Raw genomic sequence first — 12,954 nt, forward strand, 5'->3', positions numbered from 1 at the left:
GGTGCTGTCACAGCTCTGGGCTGCACCTTGCTTCGTGAGGGCGTCCCGGAGAGCGGGCGTGAGCATGGCTCTTCCTTCAACACCCTCCTTCTTCCCTCGGTTCCTGAACGAACTTCTCTCTTCCTGCTGCTCCTCTTCTCTCTGCATTCAGGTGAAAGAACGAAATGCAGACTTAGCACCGTGCATCAAAAAGACCACCACAGACCAGGGGGCCTGGCAGCAGCGGGAGGCACACGGTGGCTGTGGTCTAACCTGCCCCACCAAGAGACCCAGTCGTCAGACGAGCATCCGCAGACACACCAGGTCCTCACTCCAGAAACACATGGCCACGGAACACAAGCCAACGATGCGCTTGAAACCCTCCGCCTGAGTCTGGCAAGCTGCTCGCTGACTCAGGATTTCAACTTCCTCACCTGAGACAGGAGAAAAGTAAGTGTCTATGAAGCAGAGACGCATTGGACATGCCATGAAGGACATGCCATCGCCTGGCACAATGTCTGACACACACTGTGTCCCATAAATGACAGCTCTGCCCGAAATGACCCCAGCAAACCCCAAAGACAGGCGAAGCAGGGCTGAACTGCCCGCAGCGCCATCTTCTCAGAGAGCAAGGTACCCCATCACCTTTCAGAAGGCCCCCTGGGGGGAGTTTCTCTTGGGTAACAGAAGGAACACACTTGAGTAATCCGGAGGAGAAATAAAACTGACTGCAGCTAATTTCGATTCTGGCCATGAGAAAACGCAGCGGCGCACTGATGAGTGTGAGCAGACCCCAGCACGCCTGTCTGCAGCTCAGTCACAAGGCGACCCTCACTCACCTGCCTGTTGAGCAACTTCCTCCCCTTCCTCAAATCTTGGGTATACATATTTTTTAAGGTTTCTCCACATCTTAGTGGAAGATGGCAGAGTATTAATAATTTGAAGAGACAACAGTCTGTGTTGTACAGCAGAGGAGACACTCATCAAATCTTACTTAGGACTGAAGAATCTAAAAGAATGCTCCTGGGCAGTGGCCCTGCCCCTGCACCCTGGACGACCCTGGGCGCCTGTCCACTCTCAGGGTCCAGCCAGCAGCCCTGTGAGCCAGCGATGAGATGACCTGAAGATGAAAACGCCTCACAGGGGTACAGATCAGGATCTGCTGCCAACTAGGAGATGAGGAGGCAGGTGGCCCAGGCGACGGCTGGGGCAGGACAAAGGCATGGAGTCTGTGGCATCACTCCACCTACCTCTGGGAATATTCCATGTTCCGACCTCCACACGTGAAGCATAAAACAAAACTAAGCATTGTTAAAACTGCACACCACAGAAGCAGACCCATGAAACCAGGCACGGCAGGGACGTGCTCCGGAGGAGGGAGTGCAAGGCAGCAGGCTGGAGCATCCAGGCACCACCTCCAGCTCATGGGCCAGAGCCCCGGCATTCCAATGGCTAAGTATGGCCAAACGCAAGGCTGACGAGCAATCTGCTTCTGCTTAGAGTGGTTTCAGCTGCACAGTTCCAGATGGAACTGAGAAACACTTATAAACAAACATCAGTCATCTGCTCTTATTGATGATAAAAGTAACCCATTTCATGCGAGGCAATTTATAGGAATAAAAAGCTCTAGTTCTTATTTCATTAAAATATTTTAAAATAGAAGAAATCCTTTGGATTAAAAACAAAACAGCCACCACCTCTCTTCACACCTGAAGAAGCGGATACCACCAGGAAGCTGTGGAGGGCCCTGCAGGCCACAGCGAGGCCGCCCTGCCTGCAAGCCCATCAGCTCCTTCCCTGACCACAGCAACGCTGGTGCGAGGTGCTCTCAACACCTCTGCCACCACACAGCACCACCAGGCTGCTGGCTCCCTACCCTGTGGTCTCAAGCAAATGCTCCTGGCTCCCCTGCAAAACACACAGCGTGAAGGGCGGCCAGGGGCGCCGTCCACGCCCACTCCCAGGAAGGGTCCACTCTGCAGTGAGTGCTGCTGCCTCAGGCGCCATCACAGAGGCCGCGGGGAAGGGCCCTGCGCACTCAGGAAAGCCCACTTCACACCCTCGGCTCCTGCAGATTTGGTCCATTCTCCATGGGCAGGAGCAGCGTCACCTCTGAAAAGAAGTGCATAGGCTCAGAACGCTCCCAATTCAACTCCAGTCTCCCAGGTGCAGACAGAGCCCTTCACGTCCAGAGCACAGCACTGTGACCACCCCAGAAGACCCATGGTCTTCGGCTTATTTACGGCTGTTAAATGGCCTAAGTGGGGAATATGGAGACCCAAAACGAGCGACCAAGTCCCAGAGCATAGCTCCATCCACAGTGCCAATGACACCCTGCACTGTGCTCAGGGTCTCCTGAGAAGAGTCCACCTACAGCCTGCACGTCCAGCCCTTCCCTCCCACACGTGCCTCCACCTAGGAGGACACCCAGTCGCCTCCAACGTAAAAGGAAAGCCAGGTGTGAGCCCCCATAGAAACAGCTGCAGGTGTGTGCTGGGCTTTGCGCCCCATGACTGTGCGAGTCTTACACAATCACCAAGGATGGCAGCGGCCTCCTCCCCTTCACCCTCACCCCAGAAACCAGGCTACCCGACTGTGCCTGGATGGACACAGGCAAACGGCCATATTAAAGGTTCCAGGGAAAGTACCACAGAGGTGCCTCCAACAAAGGAGCCGTTCAGCACAGAGCATGCATTTCTTCTGGAAGAGTCTTTCTGACTGTTTTGCTGGTCCCTGTTACCATTAGCAGACCCCCTTCCTTATCAATTCACACAGAAAATCTTTGCCAGAGCATGGCCAGGTTGTTCAGAGACCATTTTCTAAGTCTCCTGCCTGGAACAGGAGCAGGCCAGCAGAGGACGGGTGTTTTATGGATGTAGATTAGACAAGTGAAGAAATGCCTCAGAACTCCCAGACAGCCTTTCCTGACGACGGACACAGTCCACTCGATCCTAGAGCTGGCGGTTTTCAATAATGAAAACCTTTTTTGCTGGGCACAGCAGCACACTGCAATCCCAGCTACTAGGGAGGCTGAGGCAGGAGGATGGTGACTTTGAGATCAGCCTTGGGAGCTTAGGGAGACCCCATCTGCGGGTGGGGACGGGGATCTTCTTCCTACAGTTTTAGTTGAAGTTTTACTTGAGCAAAAATCCCCCTGCTACAGTTGAACCCTTGTTGTCGGGTCTCTACTGCTTTAATACAATTGTTATGACTCACTTGCCACAGCTCGGTTCAAAACCACCAATGTCCATCATGACTCACCGCCTTCTGTGTACACCAAGTCTTCGGGATGCCTTCTGGACCTGCAGAGAGGCGGTCTGACCAGGGTGTCAAGAGTTTCCCTGATACAGTGATGCCATTCTGGATGGCCTCACCTGTGATCACCTCCAACCCTGCGGCCGTGCGCTCCAGGCAGGGGTATGCGAGCGTGCCGTAGGTGGCAGGTCACCTTTTGCATCTGGGTGGAGAACACACCACAACTTAAACGTAACTGTGAAACGCACCTCATGTTACTCCACTGCAGCAAAACACCACTTCAAGCACTCAGGGACCCTTCCCTAACTTAGGTAGCCGGTAAGCTGAAATGCCTCTCTGGTACTCATCAAGCGTTTGCCACTGATCTCCAAAAAAATGACACTGAGGCTGCTGCCTGCTGGAGCAGAACGTGCTTTAGGGAGTACTTCGCAACACTTATTTACAGGAGAAAAAAAAAGGAGCAATAAACGGCTTTATGCTAACAAATCGCAACATAAGAAAAAGATTTGCCCTGCAGTTCCTGATCCTGTTCTCTGAACTCTACAGCTTCCCACTTAGGAAAACCCTCCCCACAGGCAGGCAGCACAGGACAGTGCAGCAGAGGTGGGTCTGGGCTGGAACTCACCCCTGGTCAGCCCTCTGACCAGGACTCACTGCTTGACCTCACCACGTCTCGTCTGCCAACCTGGGCAAAGGTACAATGGAGACAACACTGGAGATACCTTGGAGCCACTATCGAACAGAACGAGATCTCAGCGTGCAACTTTTCTCCACATGCTGTACTTTGAGCCTAGACTGGAACGATCTTCTCCCTCAGGACCCCCAACACATTCTATCGAACTAAACCACACTGCTTCCTTTAGGCAGAGAGAGCTCAGCGCTCCACTATGGGCAGAAGGCCTCTGCTATCTTCTGGATTCAGTTCTCCAGGCTGCCTCACCTCCACTCTGCGAGGGACGTACTGAACTGCTCAGAGCTCTCCAAGCCTGCCATGGCCCTACCGCTACCCCCCAGGTCTGCATGTGTCTCCCCAAGTGCCTGGTGTCTCAGATTCTAGCCCTCCTTTTGGAAATCACTCCCTTCAGTTTCTCTCCAGCCCTAGCAGTACTGCCTTAGACTTTGCTACGGAGGGAGGGTGGCAGGGGAGAGTGCCACGGTGGCATCCTGCCAACCATCTACCCACTGGATGACATCTTATCTTACCATGATAGCTATCACACACTTACCAGGTAGATAGATTTATTTAATCTCCATAACCTTATAAGGCAAATGCTGTTCTCTCTCACACCGCAAATGAGAAACTACAGAGGGCAGAAGTAACGCCCACAGACAAACAAGCTGAGACAGAATGACCTGATGAAAGTTAGTGACTAGGAAGAAAAGATTAAAAAAACAAGGGTTTTACAGTGAGGGACCGGGCCCAGCCCTTGAGACCAGGGGCACACCGCCTCCATCTACAGCAGCAACCAGAGCAATCCACCACCATGTGAGGGTGACCACACAGAGTGCAGCTTGAGAAGTGTAGCTCTGGCCTCGAAGAAAATGCGGAAGAGTCAAACCATTAAGGGCTCCACCGAGTGAGGGGAGGTGCACTGGAGCTAACACAAAACCACAAGGCACCTGGAAAACACTGCCCAATCCGAGCAATGGGGAAAACTAAACTGGGCTTGTTTTCTTGTCCTACTAATGCTGGGAAACATACGATTATTAGATCCAATGGACTTTTATGAGAAACCTGAAACATCATAAACTAGTTACTGAAAGTTCACGAAGCCCAAAGTCATGTGATTTCAAACGCCGATTCACATGGGGTTGACACTCCACGAGCGCTTTCTGCAATGAGCGCCAATGGCCCGGAGATGAAAAGCGAAGAAAGTGTGTCCTCCGCAACCCTTCAACTGCCGTGGACTGTACATAAAAGCTCTAAATAAAGCTGGGCCTGCCTGGCGGAGGTTCCAGAGAGCTATCTAAATCAGGCAGCGTTTCACGTCAGTTTCACTAATGAAAACTGCTCTTGCTTTTAATTATCAGCCATGAAGTTACATTCACTTTGACCCAGTTTTTATCAATTTGGAAAAAGTCAAGCATAAGAAAATGTTCGAATGTTTTTGAAAATCAAAAGAGATCCCAGACAAGTGCCAACTGTAACAGCAGCAGCCCTGAAGGCAGGCTTGCGGCCAGCTCCAGGAGGTGAGGGAGGGCAGCAGCCTGGGCAGCCCACCCTCACGCCAGTTCTTGGTGAGGTAACGAGCACCTTCACATGACTCTGGGGCGGGCAGCTGCTGCCTGTGTCTCAACGGGACTGACCCAAGGCTCAGAGGCACCCGAGACCGCCACAGTCCCGCCAGCTGGGCCTCGGCTCAAGCCCTCCTTCCTTCTGAGAGGCATTTCCTGGTAGCCTCAGCTGCCCACCTACTGAGACTCCTTGTTGCCCCAGCTCCTCTTCCTTCGCTTCTACAACAGGAAAGCTACTAAGACAGAGACAAACCGCACGTGGAGACAGCAGGAAGTGAGCGACGACAAGCTGCAAGGCAGGGCCCCCACTCTGGATTCAGACGCTTCACCCCTGGCAGTGAATCCTGGTGACAGGCTGTGCCGAGAGCAGCCAAATGACAGGAGCGGTGGTGGTGAGGAAGACGCCAGGCCATGTGCGAGTTCTCAAGTGGCCCCTGGGTAACAAGGCTTCTCCAGGGGACACCAAGGAGCCTAACCCAAGGGAGGCCTGGGGTGCCCTCTCACTCCACAGGCAACCCCTCATTCGTGCCTATGTGGAAAACTCTGCTGTAAGCGCCAAACTCTCAGTGCTGGGAGGACAAGGCCTGCTGCCAGCGGTGCCCTGCCCCGCAGAGAGCCTCACCCTCCACAATCGCTTTCAATCAGTCCCGTAGGTCTTCCCTCAGATTATCAGCCTGAGGGTGGCTTAAGAGCCCAACAACCTCGCGGGTGGTGCCTGAGCGAGGGCAGTCCTGGGGCTGTGTCCCTCAGACCTCATGTCTGCCTCACCCCAGGCAAACGGAAGAGCCGGCGCAGAGAAGATGGGGCAGGGGGCCAGGTGCAGTGGCCATGCCTGTGATTCCAGCAGCTCCGGAGGCTGAGGCAGGAGGATCACAAGTTCAAGGCCAGTCTCAGCAACTTAGAGGCCCTAAGCCACTCAGCAAGACCCTGTGTCTAAATAAAATACAAACTAAGGCTGGGGATGTGGCTCAGTGGTCAAGTGTTCAAATTACTCAAAATCAAAGAAATGCAAATTAAAATGAGGTTACTAAATTGGCACAGTGGTACATGCCTATAATACCCACAAACATACTGAAGCAGTAGAGACCCAAGGACACAGATTCAACTGTAGCAGGGGGATTTTTACTCAAGTAAAACCAAGCTACAAGAGTTGGTTCTAAACATAAAAATCCTTTCTGTGAGCACAGCTAGAAAATACTATTTATATGCATACGTCCACATACCACCACCCAAACATGTTTAAACTGTGTTTGCAGATACAACAATAAATACATGTTTTTGAAATCTCAAGTCCATCTCAGCCTCCATATCAAACCCAACACATCCTGGAAATCACCTTAGTTCACATGGACCCGTCACATCATTTCCCAGCTGCACAGAGCAGACAGAACGGCTTGTTCTGACCAGTGCCTGACAAGCTATCTGCCACACAGGCTGCAGAGCAGAACCCTGGGCAGATGCGGTTTTGTACTGGTGACTCTGCATCTTCAAGCCTGACCCAACAGATAGTGGGTGGGTGTGCGTGACCCTGGAGAAACACCCGAGCACCTGGATGCAGCTCACACCATCCTGGATCCCACCTGCCGGGAGCAGGTGCAGTCCAGCCCTGAACTGCACTGTCCTGGCAGGTGGGAAACGCACCACCGTGGCCTTCGCCTACACTCCCTTGCCAGGGGTGCGGGTGGGCATCTTTTCCTACCCTCCAATCTGTTCGCACAACTTCTGGGAACTGCCTACTCATAACCAGTAGGCTCAGTCCTTCTCATTACTACTCTTGCCACGGTTTTCCTAACAACCTTGCATGTTGGTTGGTGCACTGAATTTATGTACAGTTTGAAAGAAACAATACCTCTACCAGGCTGAGTTACCCAATCTAAAACAAGGGATGTCTTTCTCTTTATTCAAGTCTACTTTGATACTTTCACAAATATATTCAGCTTTCCAATACAGCGGTGGGACATTTCCTTCTAAATCGATCCCTACATGATTATATTTTTAAGTGGCTATTTTATATGCAGTCATTTCTTTCACAACAGGTTCTATATGGCTGTGATATAGAAATACAAAGGCTATTAACTTGTTCATATTACATGCTGCTACCCTACTGAATTGTCACTTGAATCTATATAGGTTTTTCCCTGGTTTTCTCAGATTTTCCAAGTTTTACATCTTCTTTGTTCCAAGGCTTATGGATTTGATATATTGTCAGTTAACAGAATTCTCATCTTTCAAAACTTACACTTATATTAAGACTTCAGGTTTTTATATATTATTTCAATTTTAGATGATTAGAATCTGCATAAAACCCTGCTGGGCTGCACAGGCTCACCTTCATCTAAACAATCACAGCCCATTCCAGCATTTTCCGGCTTCCTAGAGACCCCTGTGCTGACCTCAACGATACTACCCGGCCAGAGCCCCAGCACCACTTGGCCTATACGAAAAGGAAGCAAACCTGAGCAGAGTCCACTCAGAACCTTGGGCAGGGAGTCCCATCAGGCACCACCATCCACCTTCTCTGTCCTCTCCTGCCCTCTCCCACTTATTCTCCTATGAGCCTATTTTTACAGGGCTGAGAGGGAAGAGTTTCAAAAAACTCATCATATGTCTAAAAAATTATAAAACTACCAAGACTGAAGCTAGAGAAATTAAACCCTTACTGTGAGCCCTGACGGACGGCACTGCAAAACAAAGCCTGAAGGTCAACTGCCTGCAGGACCCAAGATGAGTATGTCCAGAAGAACAGTACCTTCTCTCTCTTGGCGAGACTCATCATTTTGCCAAGATCCTCCACGTCCACAACAGGACTCAGGCCCCCGTGGTCGTCAGTACCAAACTCTTCCTCGCTGCTGCTCTCACACGGCTCTTCCTCCTGGAAGATAAATGCTCCAGAAATACTTCATTTAGAAAGAGTAGGGGATACACCTTTCAAAGTGACAGAGGCAATCTCCCTCACACTCCCTCCCGCAAAGAGATCACCGTCTTTATATTTTTATTAAAAAAAAAAATCCTATCTTTGGCATAAGGCTGAGCACCGTGAAAAGAGGTCACAAGAACAACGCCCGCCCCCCACAAAGATGTGAGCAGCACAGCTGTCAGAGAAGCCCCGCCAGCCGAGGCTACTGGCGGGAAGCTGGGGGCACTGCCAATGCAAGGACAAAGAAGTGGAGGAAATGGGCACCACTCTGAGGAAACCTTCGTGATGGGGTTCGCACCCCCAGCACCCCAAAAAGACAGAAATGTGCTGACCACCTACTGTGCGCCCATCTCTGCACAGAACCTGCAACCACTTAGGAGGCAGAGGCATTTGGGCCTTCACCAATGAGGACAGGAAGGGCCAGAGATGCTGGTGAGTGGCAGGCACAGCACAGCCTTCACCCTTTCCCAGGGAGAATCCAGGATGAACAGGAGGAAGGAGATGAAGCAGCTGCCTCCGTAAACAGCAGGCACTCACTCTGTAACTCAAGGACCATTTTAGAGCTGGGAGACACAAGGCTGCCAACCGTCATGTGCTGGTCAAAACGCTCAGAGAACAGTGGGGACGCCACACGTGCAGTCAGTGGCATGGACCAAGCCCTCAACACAAAACAAACAGCTCCTCTTCAAAGCGGCTCCTGTCCCAGGGGTGCTGCCACTGTGGACACCCTTACTGCCTCCTACCTGAAACCCAGCCTGGTGTTCAGAAGCAGGGCTGCGGCTGGCTCGCCAGCACGCCTTCTGCTTCGTCATGAAGGCGCAGGCAGAGCCATTTTTGCCTTTCTTCTTCATGGCAGAACAGAGTCATGCACCACGAAATGACAGTCAGCAGCAGCGACCACACAGACGGCGGAGGTCCTGTGAGATCAGCACGCCCAGGGGTCACAGCCCTCGAAGTGTGAGTGCGCTCTACGGTGCCTCTACCGGGGACCACACTCCTCAGAACCTGCCCTTTCCCTGAGCAGCACAGGGCTGCAGGCTGCACCTGAAGGGAGGGTCTTGGAGGAGCTGGACTTACCTCAGGGGCAGGGGATGCAGCTCAGTGGTAGAGTGCTCACCTATAACACAGGAGCCCGGGTTCCATCCCCAGCATCCGGGGAAAGAGAGACACCTTCCACTTACCCAGCCTAACTCCAACAGGCAAAGACCTTCAGGTGGAGGCCACCCTCATCTCCCATGCATGCACAAACTCAAGAACGCAGAGAGAAGGGCACGTGAAATACACCTGCTGACCATTTGTCGGTCAGCCAGTTCTAGTCCAGCGTTTCACAGCCAGTGTCTGAACACACCTTGTGTGCATGCTGCACTCACCCAGGTGTGCAAACATCAATACTGCCCACGTGTCCTGTGTTCCTACCTCTCCTGCCTGCCTAAGGTTTCAGAGTCTTGGATAGGAGCAAGACATCAGGGATCACACCTCATCTTATCCTGAGTCAGAGGTCAGTAAATGTCTCCACGAAGGGCCAAACGGCAGACACTTCTGATCCTGCAGGATGTCCACACTCCATCTCAACCAAGCAGTTGTGCCCCTCTTAACGTGAAAGCAGCTATAACGACACGTACTGGAGTCAGCATGGCTGTGTTCCCCAGAGCTTTATTTTTTTAAAAACTTTAAAAAAAAAGAAAAAGAAATCCAGGCATCAGGTTGGATTTGGCCCTGTCTTAGACACTCCTCTATGAATTCTTTTTTCTTTTCTTTTTTTTTTTTTTTTTTTTTTTTTTTTTTTTTTTGCGGTACTGGGGGATTGAACCCAGGGCTTTGTGCTTTCGAGGCAAGCACTCTACCACCTGAGCTATATCCCCAGACTTCTACGAGTTCTTAAGAGGCTCAGATTTGAGCAAAAACTATCAGGCCAGGAATTAACTGCCTCCAAGGGAACCCATGTCATCTTCACCTAAAAACTAATCACAACCACCATTAACTTGTCTCTGTGACCTTGGGAAAGCTTACAAGTTCTCTTCCATGAACACGAAACACAGTCATGTGAGGCATGAGGGCTAGAAACATGACACAATCCCCTGCTCTTCAAAGGTTCTAATCCAGTAAAAGGAACACAGGGACATACACACTGTGAAGTGGTAAGGCTTCAGTGAAAGGACCCAGGAACACAGGAGTCACAGAGCTTCCCTGAATCCACGAAAGGCTGCCTGCACCAGAAGGCGCCTGGGCCAGATGTCAGGGATAATAAACTGGCCTGACCAGGGAAGACAAGTAAAAAGCTGTCAGAGATGAACACAGGGCTTTGGCTGCAAGGTACCCCCCAAATGCTCCTGTGCGAGACAACGCAGGAATGTTCAGGGGAAATGACTGGATTGAGAGAGTTGTGACCTAATCTCGTCACTGGTAAGAATTAACTGAGTGTGACTGCAGGTGGGTTGGGCATGGCTGGAGGAGGTGGGTCCCTGGGAGTGGGGCTCTCTCTGCTTCCTGGTCAATGTCCTGACTTTTCCTCTACCATGCCCTTCCACCCAGACATTCTGCCTCACCTCAGGCCCATAGTAATGAAGTTGGTCAACTGTGGACTAAACCTCTGAAACTAAACCAAACTTTTCCTCCTCTACATTACCCTTGTCACATCTTTTGGTCAGAGTAACAAAAAAGTTAACTAAAACAGGGAGGAAGGTGTGTTCACACCACACTGGATCTTATTCATCCCGGAAGAAGAAGCTTCTAAAGTGGTCTAAGTAGAGAAATAACACAGATCTGCACTGCAGTCTGGAAGCACAGAAGATAATTTAAGTGAGACAGGACTGTGAGTAGGAATAACCAGGAACAATGTACTGCAACACTCTAGGGGAAAAAGATGCTGGCCTGAGTCAAGGAGTAACAGGAGAAGAGAAGACTGGGCATTCAAAGTTACCTTTCCTGCAGTACACACCTGGATCACCAAGGAGACCAGTGTGACTAGACTTAGTGAGAAAGGGACAGAACAACAGGATGAGAGTGGAGCAATTGCAGAGTCAGATTAGGTGCTAAGGTCAGGCTGAGGAATGGCGGCTTTTATTAACACAGCATTAGGAAATCAGATAAGACTTCTGATTTGTACTTTTAAGATTGCCCTGAATGTTGGGTAAAGAACGAATGCAAAGAAGACAGGAAGGAGAGAAGACCTATGTTAGTCTAGTCAAGAAATGGGGCCTGCATTTGCAGGTGAGCAGCAGAGATGGAGGGAAATGTATGGACTTGAGATAGTGTAGGTCAGAGGTCACTACCGCCCACAGGCCAATCTAGCCATCATCAAGCCAAACCTCAACATTATCAGTTACACATCACATGTGGCCGTTTTCTTGATTGATGGCAGAGCTGGCAGGGCAAACCACATGGCACACCAAGCTGAAAACATTAGTTGGCCCTCTACAAAGATGTGCTGTCCCTTGTTTTAGACAGAGAATCAAACCAACTCACTCAGAAATTAAATGCAGAATTTAAATGCAGGAAGGAGTCAAGCAAGGCTCTTAGCTTTCCTTTCAAAGCAACTGAGACAGTGGTTTTGTCTCCTGAGATGGCAGACACTAGGGAGGAACAGACTGGGAGAGTAGGAATGGAGAACTGCACTTTGGATCTGTGAAGCGTGAGATGTTCCCGACAGGTAAGCACAGACTTCAATGAGGGAACAGCACGAGCGAGAACAGAATTCGGGGTAGAGCTCAGAGCTGATAACACACATGTGGGAATAACTGGTTCACAGACTGAAGCCATGACACTGGGCAACATCGTCTGGGAAGAGACTGTCAAGGACACAACCAGCACCCAGCCCTGAATCACTCCAACACGCAGAGGTTAGATGAAGAAAGGCGGCCTCAAGTAAAAATGGAGAAACCATGAGCACGATGCCACGAAGGTCGAGCAGAGAGTGCCCCAAAGAAGGGCACTCTGCCAGCAGATGGCAACAGAGACCGGCGGGCCCAACGGCACCAAGTCCTGCGGGTACAGAGCCAGAGACATGGCAGAGTGCACACCTTCAACAACTGTCCAGCGGAAGACACTAAAACTGGACAATGGAAAGTTTTAGAGACATTCAAATGTACCACTGATCCAGAGAACAAGTATGAACTGAAAAGGGAATCCCAGGGGGTAAGAGATGGCCCGAGACCTGGCTGCAATGTGGAGACTGCTGACAGCCATTGGGGACAGGGGAAGAAAAGAGTCAAGGACCTGCTACAAGGAGTCTAACAGAAGACCAGAGGCAAAAGCCACAACCCAGAAGGCTGAATCCTTCACATAAACCAGAAATAAATAGCAAAAACAAACCCTGAGGGGGAAAAGAACCCGATTTCACAGTTACTATACTAGAACATTCAAAATTCCTACTTTTCAGCAACAAAAAAATTATAAATAAAAAAAAAAAACTTAAGGCCCCTTCACAGGAGACATTAACCAAAACTATCTGCTGTTTGAATATTTGTGCTGCAAACTGAATTCTACTGCAACCCTGCTGGGAGCAGGGACCCTTAGGGAGGTGTTTAGATCAATGCCACACAAAAAGAGATTGGGGAATGGATTCACTC

The 12,954-nt window shown here is 50.6% G+C and overlaps 1 protein-coding gene across 2 annotated transcripts in view; it reads right to left on the reverse strand.

Annotated features, from left to right (window-relative positions):
- The window catches only part of LOC306649331 (S-adenosyl-L-methionine-dependent tRNA 4-demethylwyosine synthase TYW1-like), an 80,714-nt gene that overhangs the window by 51,403 nt on the left and 16,357 nt on the right, over positions 1 to 12,954 (reverse strand). For both annotated transcript variants that reach the window (XM_079120208.1, XM_079120207.1), the window contains exons 7-8: positions 8,219 to 8,341; positions 27 to 141 (exon numbers count right to left, since the gene is read on the reverse strand). In XM_079120208.1, the coding sequence (XP_078976334.1) occupies positions 27 to 141; positions 8,219 to 8,341 (238 nt within the window). The remainder of the gene's footprint in view (positions 1 to 26; positions 142 to 8,218; positions 8,342 to 12,954) is intronic.

The sequence above is a fragment of the Sciurus vulgaris genome (assembly GCF_902686455.1).
Source record: "Sciurus vulgaris genome assembly, chromosome: 18".
Taxonomy (NCBI): domain Eukaryota; kingdom Metazoa; phylum Chordata; class Mammalia; order Rodentia; family Sciuridae; genus Sciurus; species Sciurus vulgaris.